Raw genomic sequence first — 12238 nt, forward strand, 5'->3', positions numbered from 1 at the left:
CAATCTTCTCTTTAAGGTATCAATTTTGATCAAGTCATCCAAAGGTTTTGTTAAATGAATAAGTTTTTGAAGTTCACTTTTGCAAAATTGTTTCATGCTCCCATCCGATTATCTATAGTTTCTCCCATTCAAAAATTCACATTGATTCTAGTTTGTTTAAGATCATCCCAAAATTTTTCCAGAAATTTTGATTCAAATTCTGAAAAGGTCATCCCCACAGTTACAATCTGGTTTGCCCAAGTCAAAGCTTCCCCTTCCAAGAATTTTTTCACAAATTTAATTTTCATATCATCTGGTAAGTGAGGTAAAAAACAATCCTTACAATACTGTATAAAATCAACGGGACGTAAGGGTCCATCTACCGAAAAGTGCTTCACTGGAATATTAGATACAAGATTGCATGTGTTGACATTGTGATTTTTGCTTTGAAATTCAATGTCAAAACTTTCAATTTTTTTGTTAAGTTCTTTGACAGATTTTTTGTTTTCTAAATCATTGCATTCTACTTTATTTTCTAGAGTAACCAAACGATTGTCAGTTTCTTGTTGTACATATTTTACTAAAACTTTTGTGTTCTCATCCAAAATTTTAATTTCCCCTTTTATCTCATTAAAATCAATTAAATTTCTTTCCCTATCTACCAGTAATTCATTTTTTACAGTATTAATTTCATCGCTCAATTTAGCATCAATTTCATTTACTTTTGCTTCCACAGATTCAATTTTTTCCTCAACATTGCCAACTCTGTTCGAAAGATCACCCACTTGGGTATTGACTGCTTGGACTTGCAACAAAATGTCATCAATTTTTTCATCCCAGTAAGTCTGATTGTCGTCAACTGATTGTTTAATTTCTTTCGTGAAATTTACAAGAAAACTTTTTAAATCAAATTGATCGGTTCTTTCTGTTTCATTTGACCTGTCCTGATGTTCGAAGTCTATTAAATTACTACTTTCTACTTTAGGCACAATACTCTCGAAAATCTCGTAAGTCATTGTGAAAAAAAAAATTATACACAACAATAGAAAACAAGATAAAAATATTGTTTTAACAAAATACGAGGGTTTCGTGACTTATTTGGCACACTCTTCTACTGGTGCAAATCCACGTTTTCCATCCATGTGATTGTTGACCAAAATTCTTGAAATTACTTCTTCTGTCGAAAATTATATTTTTCGCCGAAACATTTCTTCTCCAAAACTTTTACTTCCCGATGAACACAAATACTGTAACACACATTCTGAAGAAACTGGTATTAACACACAAAAATTTTCTTCCTTGTAGCGCTGTTGAAGATCACGTGAACACAATATCCCGGCTGAGCCCCCAATTGAATTATGCTATCCCGGGACGAGACACAAAGTTGAAATATGGTTTCCCGGCTAAGACACAAGTTGAAAATATGCTCACTATTTTTTATTTACTTAAATTTGCCATATTTCGTGACAGTACCTTTTCTGTTAGACGTTTGCAAGGCGATATTAGTCTTGGCTTCAGTTGTCTAAGTATGATTCCACAATGCATCTTTGTCGGTTGCAGAATTGACGTGGTTCAACGTGTTTCCCTCATTTTGGTGTTTCCAATACCAATTCTTCAAATGTAGTTTCTTCTTATAGTTAATCCAAAAAACAACAGTAACATAATTCAAAATTATTTATGACGGCAACCCTCACGTTGTTCTACCGTCGACACACACCAAGAGTTAACTGCCGACTGACTATAGTCAAAGACGACTCCAACGTCAAAGATGTTTTACACAACACACAAGTTTCCACTTGTAATAAGTCTCTTTGCTATTCTTCAATACATTTACTAATAGTAATCAATATGCTTTCACTCTCAAAAACATAAGTACATTGACATATACTAAGGCAAATTACAATAAAAAATATTCTGACAGAAAATATAAGAAAACATTCACAATTTGGTATCGATAAATACAGTAAAAAAAAACATCTCCCAGATCCATTACAAGCAACTTCTCTGTCTCAAGGAAATTCGTTATCTTCTAACTAAGAATATGTTAGAGAATCGTGCAACAAACCGATGTTAAGGATTTTGGTCTGATTTTGAGGATCCGTCCTTCTACTACCCTTCTTATATACAGGCATCACCTGTGCTTTTTTCCAGCTGCTCGGGACTTTACGTTGGGCAAGATATTCGCGATAAATGCAAGCTAAGTAAGGAGCCAATGCAGTAAAACTGAGTTGGAATCCCACCAGTACCTAGCAATTCATTTATTTTCATCCCATTCAGCTGCTTCACAACTCCATGGATGTCTATCACTATGTCCTCCATACAGGAATCTGTATGAGACTAAAACGGCGGTATGTTTGTATGATCCTCCTGCGTGAAAGATTTCTCAAATGCTAAATTTAAAATTTCAGCTTTTGTTTTGCTGTCTTCCGTTGCCAGGCCAGACTGATCAGTGACTGACTGGATGGAAGCCTTCGACCCGCTTACCGATTTTACGTAAGACCAGAATTTCCTTGGGTTTTCAGCAAGATCTTTTGCTAAGGTATGACGGTGGTAGTGGTTGAATGCTTCACGCATCGCTCTTTTTACAGCAGCACGAATCTCTACTAAGTTTTGCCTGTCCTCATTCTCCTGATCTGTCTTGTACAATAATAAATTGTCTACTTAATTTGTAAATTTAATATGAATATTTCATAATTTAGACATTCTTTGCAGATTGGTGGAGCGATGTTCTGCCGACGATGGACATCGACATTTTACACACGTTTTCATTGATGAATGTGGTCAAGCAATGGAGCCAGAGACATTAGTGGCACTCGGCGGCATTGTGGGGCCCGCATCAAACTCGCGGCTGGGAGGCCAGGTGGTGCTAGCAGGCGACCCGCAGCAGCTGGGCCCCGTCTGCACCTCACGCAGAGCTGAGTGCCTCTACCCTACCATCGCATCGGAGGATGATGACAGCACGGAGGATTCTCTTGACAAGCACATAGGATTGGGTTAGTCTTCTTGCAGTCCCATCTCGGTTCAGATCCGGAAGCACAGCAGCAAATAGCAATGACATATTTATTTAGGATGGGCATGAGAAGAGAAGGGGTGGCATATGGTACAGACTGCAGGTAGACACATTTTTGTAAATGGTTATTCACTACTAATGCTGGTACTTGGAGAGGAGAATAATTAGTTTCACAAGCATATTTGCATATGTTAAAGTTAATTTGGTAGGTGTGGTCATCCAGTGTCAAAAATATGACTATGCTTTCATGTTTTAAATGCATACATTACTTTAGGACTGCTCACGATATCAAAGACCGAGAAAGTTCGACTCCATGTTTCGCGAATAAGACAGATACTGTATCACCATCACTTTCTGGTGTACAGGGTGATTATAATTAAACTTTCAAAATGCTGTAGAAATAACAATACTGGTCAGAATGACGTCAAATTGCAACGGAATATTATCGGAAAAGGGGGAAAACGTATGGCAGAAGAAAAAAATAGTGTGATATTTGATAAATAGATGGCACTGTATGTGTCAGAATATGTAAATGAAAAAACTTGTCATGCGCATGACCCATTGAAGTTGGTATAAACACACTGGGTACGCGGCGACGTTCACCATGACTGTCTCAATGCAGAATTGTGCTCTGCTGGTAAAGGTGTATTACTAGAATGATGACTGTGTACATGTTGCTCTGCAGAAGTTCCGGAGACTGAAGGGTTTGAAAAAAGATGTTGGTCCAGTGACTGCCATGATTTGAAATTCGAAAAGACGTTTTTGTGTGTGTGTGTGTGTGTGTGTGTGTGTGTGTGTGTGTGTGTGTGTGTGTGTGTGCGCGCGCGCGCGCAACCTGGTAGAGGGAGGAAATGAATTGCCTCAACATCAGTGAAAGCAGTGGCCACAGCAGTGTGGGAGGAGATGAGTTGTGGTGTGCAAACATGTAGTGCATGGAGAATTGTCTGAACATTAGACATACCCGTGAGCACGGCGTAAAATTCCACGACATATCCTTCTTCGCTATCCGTTCAAAATTACCCATGTGCATGAATTGCTTCCTGTTGACCTGCCAGCAAGAGAGACCTTTGCTTTAGAATTTCCTGCTTGCATGGAAGTGGACAGTGATTGGCCGTGGAAGATTTTGTGCTGAAGTGCCATTTTGGAAATGCTAGAATTATCAGTCGCCATTTCTGTACATCCTGGCCGTCCTGATCACCTGATCTTAATCCGTGTGATTTATGGCTGTGGGGCTATCTGAAAGATGTTGTGTTCACTGTTCCGATTGCACACTGCATTGAAGGCACGCATTGCGCAACAAATTCTGAACGTGACTGCGGAAACACTTCAATCACTTGTGGAGCATGCTGTTTATTGATTTCAACTTGTTGCAGAAAACGGTGGACAGCATATGGAACATGTTTTGTGCCAGTCATACAGAAATTAATAATACAATTTGATTTTGATTGATGCTTTTTATGCAGTTTTTGGCCTCAGGACAATTAAAAACCAATGTGAGTGATGTTTTTTATGTGGTTTTTGGCCTCAGGACAATTAAAAACAGATTTATTCCATCCGATGTGATATGACTTTGCCGTGGTGGATGGGCTTACGTAACTACCAGTATCACACCTGTACACCATAGGCATTGTTGCATGATTCATTTGTCATTTGTAGTTGACCACTATTAAATTATGATGCTTACAGTGCCACCTATTGCTACATTTTGTAACTATTTATTTTTCTTCTGCCATACATTTCCCCCCTTCTCCGATAATATTCCGTTGCAATGTGATGTCATTCTGACCAGTGGTGTTATTTCAACCGTGATTTGAAAGTTTGACTTTAATTATAATCACCCTGCACAATAAACTGTTCAGACAGAATTGCTTGTCACCAAAGGATGATTTGTGCTAAGGACAATACCATCATGAGCTTGATGTATAATGTTGTATGTGGTCACATAGAGGTGAGTTAATGGGGAAGAACTGGCACTTATAAAACTGTCGCTCTTGTGATTGTGGTCTGTAATCTTCAAGAACCATAGTTAATACAAAGAAAATTGAACCCAGCAAAATTTATATAAATTGATTAACAAAAGAATTGAAAATTTGACAGTCTGCATCACAACTGTCACTGAGGCTTAGTCTGGAGTTGCTATTCTGAAACAAAGAAAAAATGCATTGAGCCACTGTTCGTCACATTTGTTTTGTGCAACTCAAACACACCACCGTCATCACCAAACATTCCTCACACACCTTTTTTTCATTTTTTTAAGGCCAGAGTTTGAGATCTCAATCATTGTATAAAACTGTAGAGAGGCTCTGTAAGAATTGGAAAGCTTGCTGTGAAATGACCTAATTGTCAGTGCCTATATATTAAAAGTGCACATTGTAAAGAATTCGAGGTCCAGTGGCCGCATAAATATTGACATGTGGAAAACAGATGGCTGTTTACGATTCGTTAGAAGAATAGCAAATGAAATCTAATTATTTCTTCAATGTCCACCTCGATAGGTCAGCGTGACGGATTGCCGTCCTACGGGCCTGGGTTCGGTTCCTGGCTGGGTTGGGGATTTTCTCCTCTCAGGGGCTGGTTGTTGTTTTGTCTTCATCATCATCCCCATCCAGTGTGCAGGTTGCCCAGTGTGGTGTTGGAATGTAATAAGACCTGTACCAAGGCGGCTGGACCTGACCCGTAAGGGGCCTCCCGGCCAATGATGCCAAATGTTCATATCCATTTCTTCGATTTTCTGCATTAAATTGGACCCCATACCAAGATAGCTCAGTATTATTAATAAGCATTATAAAGGCAAGAAGAACAGCACTGTGCCATTACAGACATCTTCATATGTGAGAGCTACAGAATGTGGAACACCCACAATGCCATGTGTTACAGAATTAGTTATTTGCATGTTCCAGAGGTCATAATTGTGACCTCACGGTATGATATGGAAAGAATCGTTTTTATTAGACTTTTAGAAATTATAGGATGGAGGAAATTGTTATTGATGAGACCACTCTTGACATTGTCACGTATAAGTTATCTTCCATCATTTATCCAAGAAGCAGATATAATTATCTTTGCTGAAGAAGCAAGTACTGTAATTGTGCCTAGTGTAGTAACGTCAACATTCGGAAATGTATTTTTTTTAAATTAATTGTTAGTTCTTAGAGAGAGAGAGAGAGAGAGAGAGAGAGGGGGGGGGGCATTGTAAATCACTGGAGGGGGGGGGGGGGGGGGAAGAAACCAAGGCAATCATTTGGCAGTATTTGGCACTGAGAAAGTGTGTAGTCTTTGCCTACAGTCCAAAGACTGGTTTGATGCAGCTCTCTGCACCTGTCTATCTTGTGAAAACCTCTTCATTTCTGAATAACTGTCCCAGTAAACATCCATTTGGACCTGTTTCCTGTATTCATGCCTAAGTCTCACTCTTACATTTCTTGTTTTTTGTCAGTCTTTATGTCATATCTTCCCTACTTCAGCCACCATCACTTACTGTGCCACCCAAATAGCAAAACTCATCTACTTTTAGCATCTCAGTTCTTAATCTAATTCTTTTGGCATCATCTGATTTAATTAGACTGAATTTCATTATTCGTGTTTTACTCTTTTGATCTTCATCTTATACCCTCATTTCAAGATACTGTTCACCTGCTCTTCAAAGTTGCTTGCCATTTCTGAAGAATTACAAGGTCATTGGCAGACCTCAAAATTTTTATTTCTTCTCTCATATCATTAATTTCTTTTCCATATTTCTCCTTGGTTTCCTCTACTGCTTGCTTAATGTACAGATTAAACAACATCGGGTATAGGCTACAAGCTTGTCTCACTTAGTTCTCAACTACTGCTTCCCTCTCATGCCTTTTGATTCTTATAACTACAGTCTGGTTTCTGTGTAAGCTGTAAATAATCTGTCTCACCCTGTATTTTAACCCTGCTACATTCACAGTTTCAGAGAGTGTATTCCAATCAACATAGAAGTTTTCTATAAATCTACAGATGCTGTAAACATAAGTTTGCCTCTCTTCAACCGATCTTTTAAGATAAGGTGTATGGTCAGAATTGCCTTGCATGTTCCTACATTTCTCTGGAACCGAATCTGATCTTCCTCAAAGTCAGCTTCTAGTAATTATTCTGTTCTTCTATAAATAATTCATCTCAGTATTTTGCAATCATATCTTACTAAAATGATGATTCTGTAGTATTTACACCTGTCAATGCCTGTGTTCTTTGGAATTGAAATTATTATGTTCTTATTAAAGTCTAAGGATATTTCCCTGTCTCATATATCTGCTACGTCAGGTGGAATAGTTTTGTCCCCTCACAAGGACATCAATAATTCTGAGTGAATGTCACCTACTTCAGGTGCCTTCGTTCTACATGGGTCTTTCAGTCTTCTGTCAAATTCTTCTCACAGTATCATATCACCCATCTCATCTTCATCTACTTCCTTCTTCTCTTTCTATAATATTACTTTCAAATTAATTTTCCTGATTTAACCCCTATAAAGTCTTCCAACCTTTCAACTTTCCGTCCTTTGCTTGGTACTGGTGTACCATCTGAATTGTTGATATGTATAGCTGCATCTCTTTTCTCCACATGTCTCTCTAATTTGGCTGTAGGTGGCATCTATCTTTCCTCCTGTCTTGCTTGTTTCTAACACCATGCATTTGTCCCCTAGCTATTATGAACTTTCTGTCTGTATCCTCATTTGCCTACTTCATTAACTGCATTTTTATATTTTTTCCATTTGTCACTTAAATTTGGTACATCTTGTGTTATAGAAGGATTTTTAATAGGCATTGTGTTTTTATCTATCTGGTCCTCTGCTGCCTTAGCTTTTCTATGTTTTTCATATCTCAAAACAACCCATTCCTGTCTTCTGTTACATTCCATTCCAATTAGTCACTCATTCCTAAAGCTTCTATTGAAAATTTCAAAAACCTCTGGGTCTTTCAGTTTCTCAAAGTCCTCTCTCCTTAAATTCCTATCTTTTTGCAATTTTTTTAGTTTAAACTTACAGTTCACAACCAAAAAAATATGGGAAGAGTTTACATATGCCCCAGGAAACGTCTTACCATTTAAAATCTGGTTTCAAAATTTGTTATACCATTATATAGTCAATCTGAAACCTTCCAGTGTTCACAGATTGCACCCACATATTAAAACTTTAGTCATTATTCTTAAACCAAATGTTGGTGATGATTAAATTAGTCTCTGTGCAGAACTTTGCCAGATGGCATTCTCTATAATATCTTTTCCCCCAGTCCATGTTCTACAATTTTTCACTCTCTCCCTTATCCTGCTATCGAAGTCCAGTCCCTAATCACAATTAAATTTCCATCTTCCTTAACTGTCTATCATCATATGTTCTTTCATTTTCTTCATCTTATATGGAGCTAGGTGGTGGGTGCTGTCTCTCTGTCTGTGTTGGCTATGAAAATCCATTCACTGCACTGCTCATTTCTGTTTTATTATTCATTATTAGATCTAGTACTGCATTACTCCTATTTGAGTTTGTACCTCTGATACTATACTCACCTGACCAGAAGCGCTGTTTCTCCTGCCATTGAAATTCGCTAATTTCCACTGTATTCAACTTTAGCCTGTTCATTTCCCTCTCAAAATTCCCTAACCTACTTATCCAATGAAAGGTTCTAATATTCCAGAGTGCCAGTTTTGCTTTTCGTGGTAACATCCCCGAGTAGTCCATGCCCAGAGATCCGAATGTGGGACTACTTTACCACCAATATATTTTATCCAAGAGGATGCTATCATCATTAAGTCATACAGTAGAACTGCTTGCCCCTGGGAAAATAAAATAAGAAGGCTGTAGTTTCCCCTTGCTTTCACTTGTTTGCACTACCAGCATATCAAGGCAGTGTAGTCTAATGTTACCAGGCCAGATTAGTCAATCATCCAGACTGTTCCTTTGGAGCTGCTGCCCCTCTTCATTGACCACAGGTGAATGAATCACAAATACAATCCATGGAACATTCAAATAACTTGCCTAAAGTAGTTTAATCCAAGCTTGTCTTCTAGTTCTAGTCACCTCGTCATCGATGATATAGGTGTGGTCTACTTTCTTTCCTTCCTCTTCAGTGAAATGTATTTAACATTATATTCACAAATTACTGGGTACATGTATTACCCACATTCCCAAAACAAATGATAGTGTAGATTTAACATGCGATGAATATTTCAGTTTTGTTCATATTTGAAAATGCCTTTCTATCACTACACGGCAACTTTTGCCTGGCATGTAGGCATACTTTGAAAGTATTACATAACAACAACAGCTGAGTAATTTGAGAGGAAGATCAATGGCTTTTATTTTTATTAAGTTATTTATTTTTATTTAGTTATTTATTTTGTTATTTACTTTTAGTTATTTATTTATTTTCAAAGCAGCTGTTTTTCTGCTTAGATGGATATTGATAAAGTAATCTTGAAGTAATCACTGGTATCAGTAGATTAGCAGCTGCTAGTGCAGCCACCGTTTACGGGTTTAATGAGACTAAACACCTTATATATCCACATAATGCATGTGGAGATCTGTGGAACAAGCTTCTTTGTGTGCTCCTTGAAGAAGTCTCCCACCAGCTCCTTCCCCTTTTAAGAACCTCTTTCTGCACTTGTTCATCATTTTAAATTCCACTCATTCAAGAAAGTGGTTTAAAAGATCCCAACCAATTGCATCCATGAGCGCCATGGTGGGTAAGGCTGTGTGAAGGCAGGCAAAGTTCAACAAGCACTCTCTCTCGTAATCATGCTCCTTTTGAGGCTCTCAGTATCATTGTGCATTGATGGTCTCCCTCTGAGACAGAACTTTGACCAAAATTATCCCTTTTTACTCCCTAAATACCAATACCATGTTTTTTCTCAAAATTGTGGTTTTGAATTTTTTGGCAGATTGAGAATTACTATGATGCCATTGTTACAACTGTCTTGCCTCAGGCATGTAATGAGCTACCCACATTTCATCTCCAGTCACACAGAGCTCAGAAAATCCTCACATTCTAGTTCCAGTCACTCAAGAAACTCGCGAGTGCTATTGACCCAACTTTTCTTGAGCTGATCTGTCAGCTGTTACGGGACCAATCTTGCACACCGTTTCCAATATCCTAGTGTTTTTGTGAGTATCTCGTATGAGAGAGTTCTGGAAACATCACAGAAATTTCGTCCACTGTTAATCGGCAGTCTTCACAAATGGTTTCCCAGAATTTTTGTATCAACAATTCAGACAGAATGGAAGATCTTTCACTCCTCTTTCTGTTATGTACATTAGTTTTGCCTCCACTAAACTCTCTACAAAATTTAAACACTCTCATTTTGTTCATAACACTTTCATCCTAAACTGTTTTGATCCGTCAGAAGATTTCAGTAGGTAGTATTCCTTCTGAGAGTGGAAAGCAGATCATAGCAGGTAGCTGACACTTGGTGGGATTTCTTACCAACACCTTTCACACAACCGGCCACTACAACAAGAGTTTATGTGCCACCATGTTCCTGTGATGATGCTCGCTCTGGTCAGGGATCCCTCCCTTTACCACACAGTGTTGCCAACTCTCAAAAAAACAGAAAACCACAGTCCCTTATGATCAGAGTACACTTACTTTCTGGACATGCACTCATACTTCACAGAAGTAGCCTGAAATGGCTACTTTTTCCAATTGTATTTTTAACATCTGTGAAGACCCTCCTTGATAAGGAGACTTGGGGAACCCGCAAAATGAATGAACAAATTAATCTGCTCAATGAGAGTACCATTACTGTAAAATCACAATGGAACTAACTTTCTGGATGAATTGTTCCATTTCTATTATTTTTATTTCTGTGATAAGAAGAAAAACTCAGCCACATTTGTGCACATTAATTAATCAATCAATTCAGTACAAATGATTCAGTACAGTGTTTGAAAACAATTTTAACCTCACTTCGTTTACACTGTGTGAAATATGAGTACAACATGAACCTAATAAGTTGAAAAGTCAGTGATATTCTTAATGAGTGACACTTTCTTTGATGTGCTATAGAAAAGAAATTTATTTATGCAGAATGAAATATGACAGTGATTGGTGAATATGTCTTTTTGAAATTAATACTAATAAAGTAATATTGATAAAAGTATACTAGTGCTATGCTTTAGAGTGAATTAGTTTGTGATTGTGTGCATTGACTGACATTTGTCTGTTACGAATGCTTCATTTCAGGAGTCTCGATGTTGGAGAGGCTAATGAAGACATGTGAGCTATATCAGGAACCTTATGACCCTCTTTACATCACACAGTTGGTTTATAATTACAGATCACATCCAGATATTCTTCAGCTTCCTAATGTGTTGTTTTATGGTGGTAACCTGCAGGTAATTCATAGAATAAATGCAAAAACTTTTTACATTTGTGGTCTTTGTAATTGTGTGATAATATTTGTGTTGATGTTTTTTACAAATGCATTTTAGTTCTGCATCCACAATATATATAATCATTGTAAAATTGGAAGTTTTAATAACTCAAGAGTTGTCTGAGAAGAAGATTCTCCCAAAATACAAACTTCAGTAAAAGACCATATTTTAGCTACATGAAAAAACAGCAAACTCCTGATTATCGTGATTGATTACAGACCCGAAACTACACTGATTACCAAAAAACATGGATACTCAAAAGTTGTCAATTGTGTCAAGTTGAGATGCTGAAGTTCATATAAGCACACCCTTCTAGGAGAGTCCAATTTCATAAACCTTGTAAATCTGTTCCAGGAGGAAATTGCCATGTTCAGTATATCTGAAGAATTCATTGCAAAAAGCATCAACTGCATGTTTGTTACTATAAAGTTTCTTGCCCTGAACAGCAGGTTCTCAAATTCTGTAGTGATGTTTAAATCATTTTGGACACTCTGATGTAGCATAAAATTTTCCTTAAATCTTTAGACTTTTATGCAGCCAATCTCTTACGGCATTGGATCTGATACAGGAGCTATTCTCTTCTGCTGTGGGAGTTCCCTAGCTTGCTCACTGCATTGATGATTGATGATTACTCATCTCATTGTTGATTGTGGAATATTTTATTATTATTATTGGTTCATTGGAGTTCATGAAGCACAATGGACTGAGATGTCGCTATTCGTTTACTGTGACCTTTGTTGAAAGTTATTATAGAATTGTAACAACAAAATTATGCTAAAATTTTTGAGTAAATCTTCAACTTTCAAGAATGCATCATTGTTGTGTACAACATTTCCTACTTGCAAATGGCTGTTCAGTATTCT

The 12238-nt window shown here is 37.5% G+C and overlaps 1 protein-coding gene across 1 annotated transcript in view; it reads left to right on the forward strand.

Annotated features, from left to right (window-relative positions):
* The window catches only part of LOC126092027 (helicase MOV-10-like), a 375996-nt gene that overhangs the window by 330370 nt on the left and 33388 nt on the right, over positions 1–12238 (forward strand). The window contains exons 15-16 of the mRNA XM_049907422.1: positions 2692–2972; positions 11185–11336. Coding sequence (XP_049763379.1) covers positions 2692–2972; positions 11185–11336 — 433 coding nt within the window. The remainder of the gene's footprint in view (positions 1–2691; positions 2973–11184; positions 11337–12238) is intronic.

This window comes from Schistocerca cancellata, chromosome 7 (assembly GCF_023864275.1).
Source record: "Schistocerca cancellata isolate TAMUIC-IGC-003103 chromosome 7, iqSchCanc2.1, whole genome shotgun sequence".
NCBI lineage: Eukaryota > Metazoa > Arthropoda > Insecta > Orthoptera > Acrididae > Schistocerca > Schistocerca cancellata.